This window comes from Ruditapes philippinarum, unplaced genomic scaffold (assembly GCF_026571515.1).
Source record: "Ruditapes philippinarum isolate M1 unplaced genomic scaffold, ASM2657151v2 ctg488_1_1_1_1, whole genome shotgun sequence".
Taxonomy (NCBI): domain Eukaryota; kingdom Metazoa; phylum Mollusca; class Bivalvia; order Venerida; family Veneridae; genus Ruditapes; species Ruditapes philippinarum.
The window spans coordinates 95164-121784 of NW_026853285.1; the positions used below are offsets into that span (position 1 = coordinate 95164).

Below are 26621 nucleotides of genomic sequence, written 5' to 3' on the forward strand. Positions count from 1 at the left end.
TTATCAAGTCTTACGAAAATGGCAATTGTTGTCTCACTCTCCTTATAGCCTAGACCTCGCCCCCCTGTTACTTTTATTTGTTTCCAGAACTGAAAAAATTGCTTGCTGGAGGGAAATATAAGACCAGGGCGGCTTTGATATCTACTGTTAAACAGTACCTAAAACATAGGTCTACGTCACGGTTCACAGCGGGAATACAAAAGCTCCCAGGAAGATGGCAAAAGTGCGTAGACGTAGGTGGAGAATATTTTGAAAAAAGAGTAGAAGATTTTTTTTAAATGTTGAATGGTTTTCGAGAACGAGTCAAAAGTCCGGATATTTTCTGACTTCCCCTCGTAACTTGTATTACCAAAATAACCAAAGCTGTGATATGTTACTTTAATGATTGATCATCGGAGTCAAAACGTGAACATAATTTTGACACAAATGAAACTAATTAAAGATAACTTTATGCTCTGCATGTAAAGTACGTTTTGAAGGTAAACAATAATAATAATAATATAAGGTTCATAATAAATGAAGTACGAACTACTAGTATTTGATATAACTTTGTATAATGTATAGCTTGTCTGCTGCTTAAAAATTAACATATGACTGATTAAAGACGGTCAGAACCAAGCCAAGAAGAAATGGCTTAAATCTGAAAAACAGTGCTCGATTAGAATTAGCTACATTCTATGAAAGCAATGGTATTTTCACTGTCTTTCAGGGAGCAGACATTGTTTAAAACAAAGTCGACCATATATGCTTAAATGGTGCTTAAACACTCGCTGATATAGGCTTGAATGGTGCTTAAACACTCGCTGATATAGGCTTAAATGGTGCTTAAACATTTGAAATCAAAACGAGAGAGGTTATTACTAATGTCCGATTATCACAGGAAGAAATATTTTCATGTAATTGCACTAGATGTTTTTGGATAAAATTGTATACATTTAATATTTAATAATGGTTCTCACCACTTGTCAATGTGAATAAATTCTTAACAATTGTATGGATCGGTATCAATAAAAATAAATTCTGCACAACTGTATTTTGTTCAGCAAAAATTAATTTGCATGAAACTTAGTGTAAACGATTGATTTGTGCCATATCATATGCATTTTCGTTTTGCATATAACTTTGTAAATCTTTAAGGAAGAGGCATTTATAAGCTCATCTTTGGGACCCAATTCTTTTTCAACATTTCTTGTCTGTATCGTATACATTTATTATTGGAAGTATTTGTATGTATACTTTAAAGTTGATTGAAATAAACAATGTTTAAACTAACTTGTTATTTCTTATATTTAGATAAGGACAACGAACTTTACATAATTTAGAATAATCTTGTTTCAATCCGACCTTTTCCTAAATCCTGATGGCTATACATTAGAAGCGTGTGGTGCAGTTAGAATGTTCTGTGCCATTCAAGATTGATGCTGTAGCAATCACCGTTAGTCTTTTAATGTTTCAAGTGTCATACTACATATATAAACCGAAACATTACGACTTCCTTTTCATTGTTTGAATTAAATCTTTTGTCTTCAAACTGACTGTGATATATGGCTAATATGACTGTATTTAGGTAGAATAAATATGATTATATAATTTATATTCAATCATAATTTTAATATCGGATGTTCTAGAATATCGAGCTGTAACAATAATTTTTGATGCTTTGAATCTCCAGCCAATGTTTTTGAGCTTATTTGTTGTGACAGAGAGACATCATCTTCATCTTCTGCAAGACTGTGGCGGCAAGGCCAAATGGTCAATGCGTCGGACTGGTATACTTAGCATTGCGAATTACTGGCTTCGTGGGTTCTAACCCAGACGAGGGCAAGTCTTTGTTTACTTGAGCAAGAAATTATAAGAACATTGCTGCTTAGTACTTGTTCGTTCCAGGAACGGATTTGAGAATTTGTCAATGAGCTTATTGCTTCCAATACAATCGAACTAAAAAAATTTGTATAAGCTATGGCAGCTAAAATTATAGCTTTGTAATCAACGTTTAGCTAACCTCGAACCCCTATTATGGTGGCTGATTTGTGCCATTCGTGTTTTCGCCCCTCGACCCCGCCATACGCATGGGCGCGGAGCGAGATTTAAGAAATAATACGGGGGGGGTGGGGGGACGCGGAGCGAAAACACACTCATTAGCGCCCCCGCTAATTAGCGTGTTTTCGCTCCGCGCCCCGCCTTTTATCTTGTTAATTATCGACTTTTCGCTTGCTGGGGTCGCGGGACGAAAAACACGCTAATTAGCGGGGTCGCGCGGCGAAGTTTTATTTATTAAACTTCGCCCCACGCCCCCGCTAATTTGCGTGTTTTCATCCCGCGGTTCCGTTTTGTTTCTTAAACAACGCTCCGCGCCGCCGCGGGGCGAAGTTTTATTTCTGTAACTTCGCCCCGCTAATTAGCGTGTTTTAGCTCCGAGCCCCGCCATTTAAACCTGTGTCACAGGGTGAGAAAAATGTGCAGCCTGACCGGGACTCGAACCCGGGACCCTCGGAATACCGTACCGAGCTATCCGGCCGCTTACACAGCTTCTCCCCTATATAGTGAACAGTTCTAAACCGTGACATACTCCCCTGCTATATTGAAATTCTTCCGCGAATTTCACAGAGTTACAGAGCAATGTGAATTAAACTCTGAGCTATATTCAGTCACGGCCCCACGTTGGGCGCCAAATGTCACAGGGTGAGAAAAATGTGCAGCCTGACTGAGCTATCCGGCCGCTTACACATCTTCTCCCCTATAATTATAGTGAACAGTTCTGAACCGTGACACCTGTTAATTTTCAACTTTTCGCTTGGCGGGGTCTCGTGGCGACAACACGAATGGCACAAATTAGCCATCATACCCTATGTCATTTATTCTCACACTGATTTTTAGAAGTGACATTATGTCTATCCAAGTATAAATGGACAGTGAAAAGGTATAATAACTTGTCATTTTGTCACAATTGTGTTCAGTTTCAATAATTCAGGTGACCAAAGGAATTTTCTGAAACTATCGTTCAGAATGTATCGGTAACTCATAATGTAGGTAGGTTTTATATTGTATTATAATCATTTTTCATTTTCAATTTTTGGTCAGTCACCATAATTATGGTCAATATTTTGAAATATATAACTAATTCAAATGAATTTGACAGCCTCATCGGTCACTTTTTTCGACATGATGGGACTAGAACTATTTTTTTCCAACATTGTGTACCATTTGATGTGCTGGATACATAATTTGTTTGCAACTTTTGAGATCACTCCCTCGCCCCGTAATCAGTTTTAGCTCGACTATTCGAAGAATATGAGAGCTATTGTAGTCGCCCCGGCGTCGGCGTCAGCGTCCGCGTCGGCGTCTGCGTTGGTTAAAGTTTTTTTGTAAAGTCAAATATCTCAATTATTACTTGAGATATTCAATTGAAACTTACAATACTTATTTATAGTAACAAGCTACATCAGATTGACAAGTTGGATAACTCTGCCTACAATATTGACAGAATTATGTCCCTTTTTAACTTAGAAATTTTGGTTAAAGTTTTTTGTAAAGTCAAATATCTCAATTATTACTTGAGATATTCAATTGAAACTTACAATACTTATTTATAGTAACAAGCTACATCAGATTGACAAGTTGGATAACTCTGCCTACAATATTGACAGAATTATGCCCCTTTTTAACTTAGAAATTTTGGTTAAAGTTTTTTGTAAAGTCAAATATCTCAATTATTACTTGAGATATTCAATTGAAACTTACAATACTTATTTATAGTAACAAGCTACATCAGATTGACAAGTTGGATAACTCTGCCTACAATATTGACAGAATTATTCCCCTTTTTAACTTAGAAATTTTGGTTAAAGTTTTTTGTAAAGTCAAATATCTCAATTATTGCTTGAGATATTCAATTGAAATTTAAAATACTTTTTTTATAGTAACAATGTACATCAGTTTGCAAAATTGCATAACTCTGCCTGCAATATTTGCAGAATTATTTGCCCCTTTGAAACTTAGAAATTTTGGTTAAAGGTCTTCAAATATATTTACTTGAAACTTTACACATGCACTTAGGGTCATAATTGGAGGGTCATAATTGTATGTCACTGACCAAGTTCCATAACTCTATCTTGCATTAAGGCTGATTCATATCCCCTTTTCTACTTAGTCTCTTGGTTAATGTTTACATGCAAGTTTTACATATCTCAATAACTATTAAAGATATTTATTTAAAACTTCACATATGCATTTAGGGTCATAATTGTAGGTCACTGACAAAGAATCCATAATTCTATCTTGCATTTAAGCTGATTTTTCTCCCCTTTTTCAACTTAGAAATTCATGGTAAAGTTTTGCTTGTAAGCTGTTATCTCAATAACTACTGAAGGGTTTGTGCCTTTTTTGGGACAATTTTATGCATTCATAATAATAAAGCAGTTATTTACTTGATAAAACATCTTAATAACAAGCCTTTGTACCTTTTCAAATTTATGTATTCATAGGTAATTAGTATTATTATACTCAATAAAACACACTCGTGACATTACCTTCCGAATAGTCAAGCCAATACTGTATAATTAGACTCTCTCTAAGGCCTATAACATGAATTTATAAAAAAAAAAATTAGCCCTTTTGTGAACTTAAAAAATTTAACATTTTCAAGGCTCTTTTACTATCAAGCACTTAGAATAGTCGAGCGTGCTGTCCTACCGACAGCTCTTGTTATTTTGCAAAATGATCCAAAAATGAAAAGTGTAGCAATTCTTTTCACTCAAATCGGACTAAGAATCGTAGATATCGATATTCAATTTTATTCTTCCTTTTTCGGATTTTCCATTTTGCTTCAACGAATCTATGTAAGAATTTCAAATTTTTACGTTTATCGACCTTCCTAAAACTACTTTAAATATTTCTTAAAACTTTAGCATGGATGTTCACTTTAATAACCTCTACCGGTTTATACGAAAAAGGTCATTCACAGCAATAATTAAAGGTCTACTATTTCTCGCAATCTACATATATGGTCCGATATTATCTAATTATCTTAGATCAAGGACATCAAGTTGCTAATAAAATAATTCATTCCTCTCTCTATGTAGATGTTTTCCTCAGGACATGAAGTTAATAAATAGTATTAGATTTCACCGAGTTTAATTAACATTTTCTGTCATAAGCGTAAATCTTCATGCGTGGAATAAACAAACTTATAAATGTAAAATATTATGTTTTATAAGATATTGAGGTAGGTAATCAGAAACCATAAATGTAAATATGTTTTATAAGATATTGATGTAGGTAATCAGAAAGCGTGCAGAACTGCATGGTATTTAAGTTGTGAACACTTGGGCGAAGGATTGAATGTTACGTTAACATTTACTTCGGCAAGATGTACTTTGATTTTCTTTTGATATTTTTGGGGTTTATTGTACTCTTTTTCGTTGTTCTTGAAAAACGAAGCAAGAAAGGTAAAATTGTGCCTGGACCAAATGGATTACCAATAATAGGTTCTGCTTTTGAATTTGATTTCCTCACAACTCATGTAAAGTTCATGGAGTACGCGAAACAATACGGGAAAATATTTCGTTTGAAGATGTTTACAGTAAATCTTGTAGTTTTGAATGACGCAGAACTAGTTCGTAAAGCATTTGCTGGGGAAAGTTACAAACGTATATTCAATGACCGTGCGAATACCTTTTTCGGGGATTATTTTCGTGCAGGTAAACAGTCGCTAGCTTTCATGATCGATGGTTCCGGAACTCTTCATAAAACAGCACGGAAGGCATTTTTCAAAGCATTGCACATGTATGGGAGTGGTTTTCATGACTTGGAAACTAACGTTTTGACTGAAATGAACTATTTGGTGAGAAGAATTGAGGACCAGCCTGTGTTTGATTGTTCATACATGGTAAAACGTTCCTTGGCTAACATTGTATCACTCGTGGTAAGTAATGTATGACTTTGCACAAAGTACATCCACGTATGTTATTGTACAATATTACATTTTTATCACCATGGAGTTACCGTGATTCATTCATATTCTTTTTTCGTAAGCAATTTTAACGGACAAAAGGAGTTAACACATTATTTTATGACTAGATTCTAATCAAAAAACCTTATTTCCCAACAAAGGCATCCTCTTTTATTTTATTTTCTGTCATAACGCTGCATTAAGTTCTGATACACGTATATTTTAGCTTAAAGGAGAACTTGTTTCGGACACGGACCCTGATTTGGATGTTTTTTGGGGACATGGGACAGGAGGGGAATTCTTCCTCAATCCTTACAACAACACGATGTTGACTACCTTTCCTTTACTACGATTCTTGCCTGGACAATTCCGAACAAATTTTCAGAAACAGTGCCACGTCTATGAAAGAATTGCAAAACGCTATTTTCATGATGTTAAGGTCTGATAAAACATTTTCTTGTTTACATTTTTTTCGGTCATGTAAGCTCTTAGTATACAAGTATGTTTTTTGCGACTTGGTACAAAATAAGTTTCTTTTTTTGCTTTTTTAATGATGGCATCAGCGCCATCAATCTTGTTAATCAACGATATATCAAGTTAAAGACTTCATTAAAAGATTTACGTACGAAGAATTCCCATAACTTTGGATTGCACTGCATTGATTTAGTATAGCTTGTTTATATAAATTTTAGAAAACATATAGACCTGGTCAATCCAGAGGTATTGTAGATGTATATCTAGATGAACAAAGGAAAGAGCTTGAGACCGGAAGTGACATTTTCTTGACAGACGCTAGGATAATAGCCCAGATTGTTGAAACAGTAGACACCGGTAATAAAGTTTACCAACATTTAACCTTCGTATTAACTACAAGACCAAATCTCTCTTCTTAAATACCACATATACACATGAATGTTATTTTTTTAACTTCCCCTACCTTAGTAATATTTACTCATATAATAATGATTAATTAAAATTTAACTAATTTGGCCAACGACATATGAGCCGCGTCACGACAAAACCAACATAGTGTTGTTCGCTATCAGTTTCTCTACTTGTAATAGAGTTGGTAAGCAAACAGCATGTATCCTAATCAGACTGCGCGGATGCGCAGGCTGGTTTGGATCCATGTTGGTCGCAAACCCATTATGTTGGTTTTGTCATGACGCGGCTCATATATACTTATAGTCTTGTGTTTTATTTTAAACGATGTATTTCAAAGCAATCTATACTCAGCAGAAGGTACAAACAGCTCTTACATCTTATACTGGTATATATATTATTGTATTGTACTGAGTGTCACACATTGTTAAGTCAAAAGTACCTTTTTTACCGTTTTTACCGTTTTTTAGTCCAAATAAGCCGCCTTAAATCCCGTTGACCACTTGTCCCACATTGGTACCGACATTTTAATGGCTGATTCTTGCTTGATATTTTGAGGCATTTCGATACACAAAAGTCTTGGGAATCATTGATATGTTCAACTACAAGTACATTGTTATATAACAGGTATTATGACAACGTGGACAGCTTTGACCAACTCGATGTTGGTTCTATGCAATTTTCCTCAATACCAATTAAAGATTCAGGAAGAATTGGACAGAATAATTGGAAAAGATAATACTCCAACATATAAAGGTAGACAAACAAAATTTATCAGATGTTACAAAAAGTAAATTAAAATGGTATATTTCTAATGTACCTATTAAATATATATAGAATAGATTATAACTACAGTAAAGACTGTCTTAGCGACCCCCTGTATATAGCGACGTTCTGTCTTTAGTGACCATAGTTAGGTGCGCCGAACAGTATTTACTATATAATTGGTCTGTATGTAGCGACTCCCTGTCTGGTCCGTACAACGACCATGATTTAGTCACCCGTTACGGTATTTGAGCCGTGAACAGCGACTTTTGGAAGGGGAGCAAGGCTTGAACTAGGTGACGACTTTGGCGAAGAAGTCGCCTTCGGATCAGCGACTTTGCCTTAAACAAACTTCAAAGAGATTTAGAAGTCGCCCGATTTTTATAATTTTCCGTCATACTTATTTACGCCGCTAGGTATGTTAATAATTTGTTTATCTCTCAATTACAACCAATTACCGTTAATCCGCTAATTAAGAACGCGTGTCAACATCCAGTTCAATACACGCCGCAAGGCAAGAGTTCACTATGTTTATCTTTCTCATTACGTATTCATGTGATTGACGAATCAGAACGCGCGTTGTATCTACGGCAGTTTGCATTGACCAATCGGCGACACGCTAATACACTGTGGCTGTTTGTTGACAATTACACAAAATGGCGACAGATTCAATCAATTTTCGCCGATAGAATGATTAAAGACACCTGCATATACATAATTGCTGCGGTGTTTTGGCGAGTAAAGATAAACAATGCCAAACGTCTTAAAGGTGTGGTTATGTTTGAAACCTCGATTGTTAATTTTTTTCGGAGCACTTATCTGTAGAAATTATGTGAAGATTTGTATCTAATGTTTTATTAATACATTGAACTCCGTAAAGTAAACAGGCTGATTATACAAAATTAAATGTCTCTACAGTAACATCTCATTAGTAAAATTGAAATTAAACATTTTTTACAAACAAATTTATCAATATAAATTACATTTTAATGAATATGTAACTTTTAAATACTAATGTTATGGTGTAGTTTATAATCTTAACCAATTATACATGCAATTTTAATACTCTCTTGTTTTTTATAAATGATATTTGATATGTTTAATATCAATAAAAATATAATTAAACCCTTAGTATGGTACTATCCTGCTTTTCAACAAAATATTGGTATTATATGTTCATATATCCGAATTATGTAGAGACTGTCCACAGTGACTCCCTGTCTATAATGACCTTTTTTCTTTTCTCCCATCGAAGGTCACTGTAAACAGTCTTTACTGTACATGTACATATTTGATGTATGTATATCCAGTGCGATTTGATATGTTTTCGTAGTTTGTTTTATTTGTTTGGGTCGTCAGGTAGCGAAATTTCAGACCCTCATTCTGTTAATTGCAAATGCCGAAAGTAGTCCGTTTTTTGAAGCGGTTACTTCCCTTTATATTTGAACTAACGCCGAAAAATTCAGGGGAGATCACTGCGTAAAGATGGTCAAATGACAGGCGCATTAATTTTCAAGCAAAATATTTCCCTAATATTGTTTTATTCTTTATAGATATACATGTTTATAGTAAGCTCCATGATTATTTACATCTGTGTTAAATAACAGTTAGCGTCGAAATAAGAAGGGTTACAAACCATAATTTAGAATAAAATGGTTTTCTTCAGGCCGTTAACATATAAAATTATAACATCACCTGGGCGCTCGCTTAAGAAATCCTTGTTAAGGCAGCTCATTTTTTTTTCAAATTGTCCAAGTCAAATTAACATTGAATTGAATATCAGTGTTGCAATTAGTCTAATAGACAATTTACTACAATTAAAACGGTGGAAAGCACTGGTGACACTATACAAAAACAAATTGGGCCTTCACCTTTCTGACATTCTGAGACCCAAACAAATTCAGCGCCTTCTGTGCTTTGATTTTATGATGGTAAAGTACATATATGGGTTAAAAGGTTAAAAAGTTATTAGAGCGAATAAATTTGCGGTTTATCTCTATAATAAATCTTTATACTGTTACAGAGTATAATAGGTACTCAGGTTCTCAATTAAATATTACTTCAGTATTACTTACATTTATTTCAAAATTTATACAAATATTTAAATGAAATAACAAAAGTACTTTTAACTTGGTTTGTCTTTTTGTTATTAAAACCAAAGATCAACATTGACTGTGATAAAAAAAAAACGTCTGATAAAGCTTTTCTTCTTTGCCCAGGAACATTACAAATACTTTAAATTTTGTTTTTATTCTTTTCAAGACAGAAGTAAGTGCCCGTTCTTTTTGGCATTTGAAATGGAGGTTCATCGTTTCTTGCCAGTTCTCCCACTAAATCTACCTCATGTGTGTCGATCACGTGTCCAGTTTGAGGGGTATGACATAAAGCAAAACAGCACGGTAGTTATCTTTTATCTGTTCTTCTTCTTTTATCTTACACACGTTTTTACAGATGAACATGCATTTATTTCTACCATGTCGTGAAATCTCGTTTAACGGCTAATAATTCCTATATTTGATAATTCAAAATTCATCATAACATCGTGGATATAAGTCTACTACAATTTTGAATATAGTTATATAGTTATAGACGTATTTACATGATTTTACTCGCTGATCTGCAGAGGCATATATGGTGCGTTTGTGACTTTCTATTTAGATAATTGCCAACATTTGGTATATCAACCATGACGAGGCGACCTGGGGAGACCCATGGAACTTCCGGCCGGAAAGGTTTCTTGATGAACAAGGCAATCTCCTACCGAGGGATCACAAACTTTGCCAGACGTACGGTTGTCTTATTATTTATAACTGCTTGAGATTTTTACTTTGATATAGCCGTGTCCGATCAAATTAGTACCGTTAACATGGTTCAATGACCATCTCGGACTTTCGTTAAGTATATGGCCCTTAATTATAAAACTTATTCAATGCATTTTAACAAAAAAGAAAGAAATTTTGATCTTAATCCGCTTCAGTAAGTTAGATTAAGAACCTTTCAATTAAAACAATAACGCACTAAAATCTAACCGACAGACTGATAAAATTTTATTTACCATTATTACAGGCAGTTGACATTTGGAGTGGGTAGTCGCCTTTGTCCAGGTGACACATTTGCTAAGACGCGGTACTTCATGTTTCTAGCCACTCTCTTACGACGCTGGAACTTTGAGTTCCCACCAGGTGAAGAGAAACACTGTGACTCCAGACGGACAGACACCATCCAGACCAAAGTTAACATGAGAGCAAAACCGTTCATGTGCCGGGCAAAAGAGAGGTCGAATTGAGACTAGGCTTTCCACGTACCAAGTTGTATTAGGTCTCTATATAGTATATACATTGCTAATACGTCAATGGTGTGATTTCGGGATCAATAAAAATATTTATAATTTGATATCCTATACAAAAATGAATTTATACTTACAAATAGCTAAATATATTTATTTTGTAATAATACACGTAGCATGAAAAGGACAGTCACGACAGAGCATCGATAAAAGAAAGGTATGTTTATCTTACGGGCGGGTGAATGTTTTCTGAACTAGGATAAGCAAAATAAAGTGCCAAATACCTAACTAAATCCACGAGCTATTAGCAAAGACGTTCCATACTCTTGTGATGTGATAACCCTTTTTTATCACCAACCTTCTAGCAGTGTAGCAACAATGTACTATAACAATTAGTTAATGAAATCGGTTCATTCTACGTCATATCAAGCAGGTTATAGTCCTTTGTAAAAACAGAATATACTGTTTATCGAATGCAGTACAGATCGCAATTTACTTGTATTTACTTGTGTATGCAAAACAGATTTTTATCGGATGCATACAAATTTGCAACATAGATTCACTCGTATGCAATGCATATTTACGCAACAACTATTTTCAACGGAGGGTCGTATTTAAACATGTTATAGAAGGAGTACTGCGTAAGTGGTTTAATTTATGCAGGTATTAAAATCTAATACATTAGGGTTTAATGATAATCAAGTTAAAATAAGAAAAGCTTAGATGATTATGAAATTACAGTAATGCTATACATATTTCACTGTCTGATGTATGCGATAACGTTTAGTATCAAGAATTAAGACTCTTCACAATGGCGTCACATGCAATCTTCTCAAGTTCTGGTGTTCTTTCGTTTTTGGAGAAACACGAAAGAAAAAAAACAACTTTTTGTCAGTTCTACCTTTTTATTGTTGAATTGATATGTTTAACATTAGTGAAACATTAAAACAGCTAGTGAGTACTTGATTTATGCGTATGTCTTTGTAAAAGATGGTTTACGAGAATATGTGTCGGGCTAATTGATTGTTCTTAATAGGCATCCTTAATATCTTTCTTTGTTGTCCTTTTGATTTTAATAATTTGTTTTCCGTGCGTTATTTATATCACTTGTTTCTTTGCTTGTATATTTGTGCTATTTTATAACTATGTGTAGATCTACGTTTATTAATAAACTGATACAAACTTTATTTCTTGGATTTTAATTGTGTGCGATATTGTGTCAGTAGTATGTAAAAAAATTATAGTGTCAAAGAACTTGAAGGAATAAATAATGATTTGGCAGATGAAATATTTTATAACAGTAAAATTAGATTGATTTCATTAACTTGTGATCGTTTCACCATAGTATGTAATTTGATATACATGTACATGAATATTTTACGTAAACTGAACAAAAATATGCAGGTGTTATTTTAAATAGGTTTGGTGATGGTTTCACCATGCCCCACTCGCTTTAAATAAAGTATACTGGCGAATGTTTTTCATTCTTTTTATTATGTAATTATCTTAATCACGATATAAACAATAATTTAATAATCATCAAACAGTTAATAAATGAATGTATACACTTTAAACACAATATTTGGTAATATCTCGGTGTTTCCCTGGATAACTAAACAGTAATTAAATTTTTTACGCTTTTGATCCCACATAACTTCAGAATCAGCGGCGAGAGAAAATTAAATGACCACTAGCTAGACTCCATGTCTGAGATATATTGTCCCGGGAAAAAACCTCGGCCGAGAACAATCTATCCCAGGATAATTACTGTGATGGTTCTACTTGGGTTGACACATGAGATCTTCCTCTGATTATTGTTACTTTATTACATCTTATTGACCTTTTGTGACGACAGCTTAATTAGAGGCGTCATAACGTGTTTCAGCTAAAAAAAACTTGATGTGCATTTCTATGTAATTTTGCACAACACCGTTTACAACAAGAAATGCGTGAACTTCAATTTTGCAACTAAAATGCGCTTGAACAAGCTATTTTCATGTATTGAAACTTTATTTGGACCATGTAAATTCAAACATCCACTTGTCAAATCTCAAAATATGTACATAATCAGTTTATATCTTCAATAACTTCGTCATACCAGAAGACCTTAAACCGAGTGTGCCATAAATATTGCTTTAAGGAATGAGCATATTAAAGAATTTCAAAATAACATACAAACACACTTACCTGAAGAAAACACGTGCGAGTGTTGGTAAAATTCATAACTCGGTAGCCATTTTGTCAAGTATGCAACAAATTTTCTCGCTTGAACCAAGCGTGCAACCATTTCACGTCCTTTTTTTTCTTTCCAACCTTTCCTTCCTGTCCCCATTTTCCTCAGTTACAGACTGACTCTGTTAACACATTTTAAATACCACTCATGCATCATTGACGTCGTTTGTATTAGATGCAGGTACACGGCCCTGGATTGCATTGGCTACAAAAGTTTTCAAATCGCGCTTAGGACTTTGTATTCTTTCGTATGAGGAAGCTATCCAGCTTGCTTAAGGACGTTGGTTGTTCCAATCAGGTGCTCATTAAAAATTTTGTGCATGAAATAATATACGGAGGGGCATCTGAAGTCTTTGCTGGAGAGTCGCCATATGACCTCTTCTGTGTCAGGATCACGTGACTCTGCCCCCATCCCGGTGATGGAGCTGCTGTTGCATGGACCTGGGTCATCTTAATCAGTTTCGCCCTTCTCCGTAACTACAAACTACAAAAACTTATCAAACACTTCTTTTTGATCCATTTTCAGTGTACCAAATGCTTGATAATTTTGAGACATAATTTAGGAATGGTACAAGGGTGCGTGCACCCCTAGGACGCAGTGACGGCTTGAAAGGCAGCTCACTGCCCGGCACCAACAGCCTTTTCAGAGCTACCTCAACTTTTCATATTGTCTAGGTTAACTGTACGTTAAGGCGTTCATTAACCTCTGTACAATGCCCCACTTTCTCATCAAAATCATCTCTTTTAACTAATACTAAATAGACATTGCACGGAAATAAATCACCACTTTCTGCTTTAATATTTACACTTTTAGGGCATATCTATCTAGCATACCTACCTACCCTACCCCTACCCCTACCTCTACCCTACCGTTAATGTCAAACCGCTCGCGGGGCTGCGCGTCAAAAATCGCAAGAAAGTTAAAAAGAGTTGTTTAAGAGAGGATAACAGAATTTTTAAAAATGTTTAAAGCAGGGGCTGGAAAACTAGGGTGAGACATGTTCGATGCAAGCTATGGCTGCACTGAACTGCTCTGGGGTAGGGAGTAGGGCAACTGCAGGGGGTAGGTGGTTCCAGTGGTATACCGTCCTAGGAAAGAATGAGAATTTATAATAGTCTGAAGTTGCTGTGAATAACCTATAACAGAAGAGATGGCCATGGCGTGATATTCGGGACAGGGGTGTCAAATATTCTTCTATGGGATAGCAACCAGACAATGGTGAATCTTATAGAGAAGGCATAACATAGCATCTATACGTCTAAGTTTCAGTTTCGAAGGTTAAGGGAGTGAAGCATGTCCGTGACGCTAGAGGTCTGACCATAGTCTAGCTTAATCCATCGGGCTGCTCTTTTTGGACATTTTCGATTTGATCTATCTGAGTTTTGGTGTGGGGAGACCATACTTCGGCACCAAGCTAGCGTCTTTCTAACGTCTGGTAAGCGATGAACTTAATTGATTGGGATTTAACCTTTATGTTTCTGCGAAGGAATCCTAGGGTTTGATGTGCTTTCTTTGATGTCCTGTCTATATGGGCATCCCACGTGAGGTTTTCTGATATATCCATGCCTATAGGTATTAAGCTGAGATACCGATTCTAATAATTGGACTCCGTGAAGGTAGTATTGTGGTGGAATATGATGTTTCCTTTTTGAGACGCAACGTGGATAACTTGACACTTGGAGGGGTTAAATTCCATATCCGACTCTAACTCCGACTTTTCTAACCCATTTAGGTCATTTGTGAGGGTGACTGACGTCAGCGCAATGTATATTGCAGTATCGTCTGCAAACAAGCGGAGGACCTGGGAATTTATGTTATGTGGGAGGTCATTCATACAGGCGAGAAACAGAAGGGGTCCTAGAACAGAGCCTTGGGGGACACCTGAGAAAACTGGGATGGGGTTTGAGCAGCTGCCATTCAGCACAACAGACTGCCGCATGTTATGACCCATTTTAAAGTTTGAAATTTAAAGTTCATGGACACTCATGAAGCACACATTAAAGCGTCATTAAAGCCGTGACCAACTAAAGACTGGTAGAATATACTTCTTTGTGATTTTTGCAGGACATTTAAATGGTGTATTCGAGTTTTTGGGATTATATTTTGTAGACAAAATGTTTTAGTGATGTATGACCATAAAATTAGTGAATGTAACAACTTGCAATTATCATGAACACCGCCGGTGGCGCTAAATTAAACTTTTGTCTTAAATAGCTAATTTGCGACTGTTGGACATAGAATCATAACAATTATACAGCCATCATTGTTCAAGAAACAATAATTATGGTAATTGTGGAGTTATTTTCTTTCCACTTTAAAACAAAACTTCAAAACATGTATAATTTGTAATGACATAATTTCGGACACAATTTTTTCGGACATGGAATCATTAGAAAATTCAAATGATGATATATATATTCATGAATGCAGTTTGTATGTCCATGTAGGTTAATATTTACTATACCATAGCTCAGTTTTATGTATAATTTAACAGTCTATTACGTTATTTCTATATTGTAGTGTCAGATTAGATCTCGAATCACGGATTTATATTACAGGGATCGGACACTCCCAGTTAACCCTATATAAATGCTTTAAAATCTTGTTGTGCGCCCGATAAAGGTACATCGATCGATAATTTACCGGCGCTAAGCGTAAATGTCCGTTCGCAACGGATACCTACCTTACAAAATACCATATAACTTTTCCATTTATTATCCGATTTCGGAAATTTAAAGTTTATTTTGAAGAAAAATACTTGTTTAATTCAAATATCTAATTTATTTTTTTAAAGGTACAGTTTATCTGTCCGCAACGACGGTTAAAAAATTAACTTGACGAAATCCGCGGTAAATTTACATTTTTTATATAAAAAGCAGGTATTTGAAATTTATTATTACGGTACCATAATACTTTCATTTTCAAAATAAAAAAGAAGCCGATGTAAGTTATTCACAGATGATCAAAGATGCAATATTTAAGATTTATTGGGTTATGTAGTCAAATTTATTAACGCACAATTATTTTACGGGTAATGTATTGCGGCCTTTACACGTGAAGAAAATTTATTCATGTTTTAGTACAAAATATTGCCAATATATGCCAATAGTTGTCAATATTGCCATATTCATAGAATATTTAAATTTAATTCATCATTCATATCATTATTATTTTTTGTAAATCTGTTTTCAAATGTCGGTGCAGTGAAGTAGACAGTCATCGTAACAGTAAAGTTCTCTCGTGTGGCTGTCTCGGTTCCGGCCTTTTTAATGTCACTCGTATATTTTAATCCGTATATTTTAATTATTCTTTTTATTTGAATGCCTGTAGAAAGATATTTATGATACTTTTTAATGTAACGCTAGAAAAACAATAAAAATCTTTACAGTTTGAGTCAGTATTTTGCGAAATAAAAGTAACTGTTGATTATTTTTTACACATCGCTTAAATTTCTTTCAAGTTTAATTACTTTTGAAGGAGGGTAAGTGATAATTAAAAAACTTTATTTCCAAACTTTCATTACCAGGTTATCAATATACTTATCCTTTTTGAATTATTTGATCATGTTCTTCTGTTAAAAATTTCATGTCTGTACTTCTTGCATTGTAAATTGCTATGTATGTATGTAAACACATATTATGCTAATAAACTATATGTTATATGTTATGTTACATGTGATAATTGCAACACTCAATCTTCAAAACAAATAGAATTTGAGTGTATATTTTGTATATGCGCGGTCTTTAACTACAGTCCATGGCATATATGTGGTAAGAAAATGATTCTGAAGAGGATATATATAAATACAATGTAAATCTATTTTCTTTATTAACATTTATAAATGAAATTGAAAATATACAACTAAATTTGTATAATCCTTTCTCTGAAAAATAGTAAAAATAAACATGTGATAAATAAATCATTTGACGTGAATTGTTAAGGATAACCATGAAAAAATTATGTTTCAAAATAAAAAATAATATTATAAAACAGCTGTTCTCTATGCCAATAAAAGTTTCTTCCTTGCCAATCTAATGAATTCATCTATAGGAATGCTTGTCTAGAATGGTCTGAAAATATATTTAATACACTTATTAGTAGAATATTTACTACATTTTTACTAATATACAGGTAATCAAATAAAAAATGTACAAATCATTTGGAAATAATTCACAGAAATAAAGGCACATTTCAAACATGAATTTCTTTAAAAGTTTTTTAGCAACCAAGAAACATTTTTTTGCATTGCCATCATTAAACCATGTAAAAAATAATTATCTTATTCTGAATCGCGGTAATAATTCATGCTTGAAGTAAAAGGGCGTCAAAGTGTAGAGAGTATGCCTAAACAATAGGCAAATATTTTTTAAATTAGGTACTTTTTTAACTAAGCGTTGCAGCGTTCTATTGGCATATTTTCATATATTAATACTTTAGCGGCACAAAATAATACTGTATCAATACATTCATATGTGTATAATTTTTCACAAAGCTGCAATAACACCACATACTCTTGTGAAAATCTGTCATATTTTGCACTCCGCGCGTTCCGCCATCTCTCATTCTGTCCACCTTTATCCGATTCCGCGCATGCGCGCGACGGGATTTTAAGCTAAACGAAAGTGTCCGATCCTTGTAATATAAATCCGTGCTCGAATGTATGAGAATTTATTAAATATTTTATAACATTTCCTTTGTCTTCAAATATGTCATGCCGCTATTACAGTCTGTAAAAATAAGGAAGTGGCTAGCCGTACGGGCATGTATGGATAGCCAAAAGTTCTAGCCGTACGTGAGTCACATATGACTAGCCAGGAGTCAATGTATTGTCTAGCGGTACGGCACTTTTCAAAATTATATGGAAGTCGAACATGCATATGTTAATTTGTGCCTCATGATAATGATTTGTTGTTTCATTTGTATGAAAGATGAATTTTTGTTAATTAAGCACATGGATCAAATAAATAATGATCGGAGTGGGATAAATAAAAAGAACATTGAAAAAAAAAAAAACAGTGAAAAGCAAAAATAATTGTATAATTTTCAAATACAGTAGATAAATATCGAAAATAAAAGCACAATCAATTAATAAGCCATAATTAAAGCCTAGCAAGGGACTGACAATAGAATTTTAAAATGCGTTTCACGGAACATGCAAACTTTCCTTAATGATGGACAAACTTCTATACCGTCGGTAATTGACGCAATTATCAGAGCCCAACAACAATAATTTTCGTTTTTTTTTGTTTCATTTTAAAAGTGTCGAAAATTAAACTTAATGAAACAAAAAGGACTATTATCAAAATTTTGTAGACTATTACAATTGGTGTTATTTAACTGCGACCAAATGCTATTTTTTCTCGACAAGTTGAGATGACAAAGATCGATATTCATACTTTTTTTTACTGTAGCCAACAAGGCGATTAATCTCTAAAAAGTAAACGTACAAAGACAATTGCTGTTTTTTGGTTAAAATCCTCGCTTAAAGTCATAAAATAACATGCATTTTCGTGATTAATGGGTAGCTTATATCAAGAGGCAGCTTTGGATTGCTACCCAGGTGTCTGAGATCAAGGTTAATGTATTCAGTTTTTACGTAATAACTTGATTTTGCTTTGACCTTTTGACACCAAACTTGCTGTGTGGCAGCTTTGGATTGCCACTTAGATATCTGGGAGCAAGGTCAAGGTCATTTGCTTACAATAGAATTTTCAGCTTCTACTCAATAAAAGTGCACTTTGACCTATTGATTGCTGTCACATCAAAACTTGGTCGTTGAAAACCTGGTTTTCATCGCATTGCAGCACTTCTTGTATTTCTAAATCGATTGTCTTCATACTTGGACACAACAACACTGGGTCAAGATCTTCAAGTGGAGCTGGTTGAAATTGACCTTGTCTCATAAATGACCTTGACAGAATGACCTTTAAAGCAGGCTAGTGTGAAGTTTGTAAACTGTAAATGTATGCATGCTTCTTTTTGTAATATTAAATATCTGGTTGTATTTACAGGACATGTCTAGAGATGAATCTTTTGCTGCACAGCGACATGGCAGGAGGTATGCTGTTGTTTATTTAAACTTAAAAGATATAATGCTGACATAATATCCATTGTGACATGACATGTATGTTCATGTTGTATTCGTTTACAGCATGTTGAATGAAACCATTTAACCTTTTAAATACTGTCATACATGTTGTAAAAGTCCTTAGACAAGTCTTTGAAAAACTGTCCTTTGTATGCTGGTTGTCTAGTGAAATAGTGATTTTTACATTAGATGAAAGTATACAAGCAGGCTGTTTAATGAAATGCTTTATATGTGAGGTTACTCTAAGATTGTCTAAAGCACAAGTTTGACTTCAGTGTAACATTGTTAATGGGTTTATAATTGTTCGGAGAAGAGAGGGGGATATAGAAATAGCCTCCATCCGTCTGTCTGTACAAACCCAGAGGTACTTGTGTGACTTGGAGAACAATGGGTAACAGTAAATTCTCTTTGATCCTATTCATTCTGTTTTTACTTGTGTGTCTTTTTTTAAGCCTTGTGTGACTAAAAATGGCTAAAAAGATCAAAGGAAAAAGTCACATTAGTACCATTTCTTAAGTCCGTCTGTCCATCCGTCTGTTACACTTTCGTGTCTGGTCCATAACTTTGTCATTTAACAAAGGAATTTGGAATAAATTGGCACAAATGTTTGTTATAATAAGACGATGTGTCATGCGCAAAAAACAGACCCCTACCTCAGTTGTCAAGGTCACACTTGCTCATTCAAGGTCAACATTGTCTATTTTAGAGTATATGTCCTGTCTGGTCAATTACTTTCTTATCTTTAAAGGGATTTTGTAAATACATGCCACAATTGTTCACAATGTGTCATGCGCAAGAACCGGTCACCTACCTCCAACTTCAAGGTCACACTTGGAGGTCAAAGATTATCATTGTCTGTTATAAGATATATTTTGTGTCCGGTCCATAACTTTTTCATAGATCAAAGGATTTTGAAAATACTTTACACAAACAGTCACTATAATAAGATGATGTGTCATGCGCAACACCTGCATCCCTGCCTCCAAGGTCAAGGTCTCTCTTAGAGGTCAAAAATTAATATAGTCTGTTATAGGGTATATTTTGTGTCTGATCTAGAAGACTAGAACTTCTTCATAGTTCATGGGATTTTGAAATAACTTGGCACAAATAGTCACAATAATAAGACAATATGTCATGTACAACACCTGCACAGAGTCTGTTATATGGTTTATTTTGTGTCCAGTCCATAACTTTTTCATAGATCAAGGGATTTTGAAAATACTTGGCACAAATAGTCACAATGATAAGATGATATGTCATGAGCAACACCTGTGTCCCTACCTCCAAGGTCAAAGACACACTTAGAGGTCAAAGATTTAGATAGTTTGTTATAGGGTATATTTTGTGTCCAGGCCATAACTTTTTCATAGATCAAGGGATTTTAAAAATACTTTGCACAAATCACCACAATAATAAGACGATATGTCAGGCGCAAAACATGGGTCCCTACCTCCAAGGTCACACTATGAGGTCAAAGATTAACATGGTCTGTTATAGGGTATATTTTGTGTCCGATCTATAACTTCTTCATTGTTCAAGGGTTTTTGAAAATACTTGCCACAAATAGTTACAATAATAAGAGGATATGCCATGCACAACACTTGCACCCCTACCTCTAAGGTCAAGGTCACACTTAGAGGTCAAAGATTAACATCGGCATTGGTAACTCTGTTACAAATTCTTGTTATACTTGTAGTGGCTGTGTCTTGAAAATCATGTATTTTTTAACTCTTCCTTGTCTTATATCTCTTCATTTTACATCTCTCATTTCAGAAGTTTACAGACATTTGAGGCCATGTTAGATGGTGGTTCTCCAGCTGTGAGAGACCAGCAAATCAGTAAAGTATTTAAAAGGAGAAGTACAGCACTCAATGTACAGAAATGTATCCTTTTAGTAATAAATTATAATAAGGCTGAACATATGCCATAAATCCAATGAAATTCACATCTTTGGTAATAAACAAATACAAAAAATTGTTATCATGTATGTATGTGTTTGTTTTTTGTTTTTTTGTTTTTGGAAATCCAAATATCTTAAGATAATTGAATATGTCTTAATAAAGAAATATCTTCCTAGCCCTAACTTTAATGGAATAGACAGCTAAAGGGAAATAAAGTATAATTATTTTTAACATAGTAGTCATAAAAAATTGGATTAAACTTTAAAAGTAAGCTGGGCTAATAACTTAGCAATTTTCAAAGTTAACTTTGATATTTTTGCTAACTAAAGAGAGAATGAACTAGTTTTATGCTGTCTGGTTAATGCTTATTTAAACAACTGATCATGTTTTACCAATTATCTTCTTGTTAAAGGATACATGCTTTCTCCAACAATTGAGGTTGAAATCTTGCCTTGAAACTATAATTATTCATTAGAACAAAGTAAAACCTTAATCCATGTACAATTTTTGTATGAAAAGACCATAATTATCAGGTTTCCTTAACACAAAATTAGCAATACAGTTATTAGATGAGAGCGTAGGATCCCCATCCACAAAGGGATGGAGAACTCCGGGTGGAACACTAAAACACACTTCATGTAAGATATTTGTTTCTGTCTCATAGTAAATCCAAACATATTTCACAGAGTGCATACCAGATGCAATATTTTTATGAGTGGTGTTGCCATGAGTGAAAATATAACAGATAGACTTTGTTTAATTCAAATGAAATATCATACTGCTGAGAACAGCACTGAATTCTATTAGTTTAGTTTATACAAATTATTTTAGTTTGAATGTGTTGGGAGCTATAAACTAATTGAAACACTCCCTGTGTTTCTGAAACCAACATATACTAAGTAACGAGTGTAAATGTTCTTGCTCACAGATACAACGGCTTACACCTGTTGGGGTTTGAACCCATGCAGCCAGCAATCCTTAGATTTCTAGTCTGTGTTAACTACTTGTCCATGCCACCACTCTAAATTTTATTGAACCAGTACATAACTGTAAAATCTATATTGGACAAGATGCTGTCATTTTGACAGCACTATTTTAACAAATGTACAATAAAAATGTCTATTGTAAACAACATCTAATTGACATTACAGAGATTGGGTGGTCGTTGTTACAGAATTAAAAAAAAAAAACCCATCTCAAACAATTTTATATGTAAAAGAGCCAACTTGTATAGGAAAATAAATGAGGACAAGCGTTACTTTGATTCTCCTTTTTCAAGATTTATTGTATTTGAAAAAACAAACTACACAAATCTGCATTATTTATGTGATATTGACTTGTAATTTTGTAGACACCCCACGCTTGTTGTCATCAGGAACAAAGTTTGATGTTTCAACAAGATTTGGACCAACTCCAAAAAAGACGCCTCAGGGAAACAAATCATTTCAAAGAGTAAGTTTTTACCTATCAATTTAACTTAAATCAAAAGTTGTATCAGACATTATTTATACTTCTTGTACACATATTTATGTCAATAATGCATTTTTGATGTGTATTTATTAGTCCCCTACCGGTTTACCGGAGGGGACTTTTGGTTTACCCTCCGTCCGTCTGTCTGTCCGTCCGTCAGTCCGTCCGTCCATCTGTCCGTCCGTCCACAAAACTGGATCCCGCGATAACGCAAAAAGTACTGAAAATATTTTAATGAAACTTGATATATGGATAGATGGCAGTATGGAGATTATGCACGTCTTTTTCTTTTCTTCCTATGTTGAAAATTCTGGTTGCTATGGCAACAAATAGACTGAAAATATGGCAAATTTTTACACATAACCTGGATCCCGCGATAACGCAAAAGTACTGAAAATATTTTTTAATGAAACTTGATATATGGATAGATGACAGTATGTAGATTATGCACGTCTTTTTTCTTTTCTTCCTATGTTTGAAATTCTGGTTGCTATGGCAACAATAGACTGAAAATATGGCAAATTTTACACATAACCTGGATCCAGTGATAACACAAAAAGTACTGAAAATATGTTTATGAAACTTGACATATGGGTAGATGGCAGTATGGAAATTATGCACATCCTTTTTTATCTTCCTATGTTTGAAAATTCTGGTTGCTATGGCAACAAATAGACTGAATTTCAAGATTTCTGATTCTAGTTTTTAAGTTTTTTCACTATAAGTTCTTTATTTCTTAAGGTGTTTTCTTCAAACTTTAAATATAAGTTGCTTGTCATCAACCAACACATCATATGTGACAAGGTTTTACAACTCTAGCACAATTATTTATCAGAATTACTCCCTTGAACTTAAAATTTTTCATGAAAAAACATTGTTTTTTTTAATAACTTCTTTTTCTGAATGTATCTACTTCAAACTTCATATAAATGTTTCTTATTGTCACTCAACATTTGTGAGTGTTCAATACTCTAGCAAGACTATTTCCAGAATTATGCCCCTTTTGAACTTAGACTTTTTTTTGAGAAATTGGTAATTTTTACTCCAACTTCTTCAATCATGATAGGATTTTAAAAATGTTATATTTTGATAACAGGGATGTTTAAAAAATAACTTTAGAGTGTCCTTCAGTCCGTCTGTCTGTACATAAAAACTGTTTCCTGTGATCACTTTTAAAGAACTTTTTTCAACAAATTTACTTAAAATAGGAACCTAAGTGAATGGCCAATGGCCCTTCAGAATGTTGCTTGGGCTCTTACCGGTAGGGGACTTATTGATTGCTTGCAATACTATGATAATTGCTTGTTTATTTATGGTAATTGAATTTTCATATTTTTTGAGAATCAATAGTGAATGTTTAGGTGCAGCGCTAAATACAAAATATTGATGTGTATGTATAATACAGCCAACAAGTTGAATACTATGAAATTACCTGTGTGTTTTTGAAAATTGTGATTCAGTATGTTTACTATGTTACTTTTTTGTTTGACAGTCTTTTCATGATGACAGTTTTCAATCATCATTCCACAACACATCTGGGCTGAGACCATTACAGGAGGTATTTTATTTTCATCTTATATATTTGCTTTATTTCTAGCTACTTACAGGAGTTTGTAGTTTATAGGCTATTTATTCATTTACTTTGATCAAAATGTAGGAATATGTTTGGTCAGTGGTAAGCTGGAATTAGGGTCAATGTACATGAGGCAGTAAGTTAATTTCAACATCAAAATTTGAGATTTAGTGTGTTTCATTTCTGATTTTATTTAATGATTTCTGATTTAATAACTATTTGCAATAATGTTTATCTATTTTTGGACAAAATCAGTTCTGGTCTACTCAAAGTGTAAAGAACGTGCCATTTCATGACCTATTTATATCTTATAAGCAAAGTCAAGTTCTTTGAAACCTGTCATTAAAACCAAGTTACATAATTATGTCATTAATTCAGTCAAAAGCTATGAAAGAAAAAGCATTTGATGATTCACTGACTTATAATTTATGAAAACATAACAATCATAACCTGTTTTCATAATGTTAGTAAAGTTCATGTTCTTTACATTAAATAAAATTGTTTATAAATGATACAATTTTATATAATATATTAAAAAATCCACAAGGTATCTGGGCTCCCATTTTGACAATGAAACAAGAGAGATGTAATTAGACCTAAAATGTTGTCATGTGAATTTGAAATTATTACTATTACTATTATTATTATTATTACTATTATCATGATAAGACATATTGGTATTACAGGAGGACATGACTGAGGAGATAACAACAACAAATGTTGGCCTACTTTTAGAAGAGGATCCTGGAGTCTCAGGTAAATTGTACACCAAATTTACTTCGTGTCCTATGGAGGTACATGTATGACCAAGTCATAATTGAATTGTCTGAATTGGCATAAAGACAAAAAAACAAAAAAAAACTCCTTGTTGCTTGTAAGTAACCAATGTGCTCAGCTTTGAATTTTGAGTTAGTAACAAATTAACAGTTTGTATTTCCCTCACTCTTTTCTTGCTTTGAGTTTTGAATGGACCATTATAACATATTGAGAGGTTTCAAGATAAAGAAAATTAAAATCTTTACATGTGACATTATCTTGTCTTGTCTGACTTTGATAATAAATTGTTTACATTTGAATGGTGTTATAAGTCTCATCTTGATAGAATACAGTGTTCTTGATTTGTCAAGTGTTAATTATTTTTCTTAGTACTAGGGACTGCTATAAAATATGCAGGGTCTCAAATGTGTGGAGTACTTAGTAAAAGATACATCTTAATAACAGATACATACCGCCTCCGTGGTCGAGGGGTTAAGAGTCGATGACTTCTAATCCATTAGTTACCTCTCTGGCGTGGGTTTGATCCCCGGGAGATGCTTTGGTAGTTTAGCATGGAGGGAGGTAGTCTAGTACTGGTGTAACTCTCTAGGAACGATGGTCAGGAAACTAACCGCCTATGTGACTGAAATATTGTTGGAAAAAGTTGTAAAATGAAACAAACAATAATAACAGATACAACTTCATTGTTTTGTGAAATGACTCCAAGATTTAGTGTGCACAATTTCTTTTATTTATAGCATCCAAAGGTTTGTTTGAGGATTTCCTACAGTGCCATAGAGCTCATCCGTCGGAAGCAGAACTATTTCTTCTGGTGGAGGAATATCAGAAGACATGTAAAGAACAAGTTGTTATGTTGAAAAAACTTGTCACACATGCCTCAAGACAAGAGGAAAAGTAAGTCATAGTCACACATAGAGTTATAGTTGCAAATAGTCAAAGTATTGCTGTACAATAAATTCATGCTTTTGCATGGATCTTTTAAATTTAAGGCAACTTAACTCAGAAAGTCAAGGATGTTCACTTTAAAAATCAATTTTTCAGTTTTCCAAATTCTTTGCAATATGTATTTATTTATACAGGGAAACCTGTGAACTATGACCACCCAAAAGAGAGACTTAACATGGCAATTAATGGGCGGTCTCTATTTGGAGGTTATTTTGTTCTATTTAATCAATGAAGGTTTGTCGCTAGAAGGCCTTTATTTACAGAGTGGTCCATATTTGGAGATGGTCTTTAAGACAGGTTTGACTAGTGTGATTCGGATCTTGCATACAGAATAGATTGCTAAACACTTTCTACCTTACAGCCATACTTTATATGAGTTGAAAGAGACTTGGTTTGCACTTTTAACTGAAAAATAAGAATTTAAAATGCTTTGGGGGTTTTTTTGGCAGAAAAAGGTATTTTTAAGATGACTATTTAAAGATTATAATGGTCAAGTGTATTAACAAAGTTAAGCAACTTTAATTGTTAAAATGTTGTCGTGTTTATGTGATCCAGGATGAGAAAGACGTTTATAGTATTACACCAGCTGTATGAGGAGGAGGCGACATGGAAGCTGATCAGGAGTTTGTTCAAGGACAGACATGAGACTTGTATGAGGGAAGAGTGTATGATGGAAGAGGGGGAGGAGGACATACAAGTTGTACAGGTACCTCACTTTATTTCCTAATTGGTTCTTCCATTTGTATACATC

General features: G+C 34.0%; 2 protein-coding genes across 2 annotated transcripts in view; both read left to right on the plus strand.

The window, feature by feature from the left end:
• The first annotated feature begins 5284 nt into the window (after positions 1 to 5284).
• Positions 5285 to 12070, plus strand: LOC132736383 (cytochrome P450 1A1-like). Its single transcript, XM_060723504.1, has 7 exons — positions 5285 to 5923; positions 6177 to 6389; positions 6643 to 6781; positions 7460 to 7588; positions 9860 to 9996; positions 10256 to 10383; positions 10664 to 12070. The coding sequence occupies exons 1-7, from the start codon at positions 5369 to 5371 to the stop codon at positions 10881 to 10883; spliced, it is 1521 nt and encodes a 506-aa protein (XP_060579487.1). The 5' UTR covers positions 5285 to 5368; the 3' UTR covers positions 10884 to 12070.
• Positions 12071 to 15253: 3183 nt separating this feature from the next.
• LOC132736385 (nuclear pore complex protein Nup107-like) overlaps positions 15254 to 26621 on the plus strand; it is a 28853-nt gene continuing 17485 nt past the window's right edge. The window contains 9 exon segments of the mRNA XM_060723505.1: positions 15254 to 15402; positions 19128 to 19174; positions 20978 to 21087; positions 21660 to 21743; positions 22457 to 22557; positions 24068 to 24133; positions 24835 to 24904; positions 25663 to 25819; positions 26426 to 26576. Coding sequence (XP_060579488.1) covers positions 15400 to 15402; positions 19128 to 19174; positions 20978 to 21087; positions 21660 to 21743; positions 22457 to 22557; positions 24068 to 24133; positions 24835 to 24904; positions 25663 to 25819; positions 26426 to 26576 — 789 coding nt within the window. The 5' untranslated portion in view covers positions 15254 to 15399.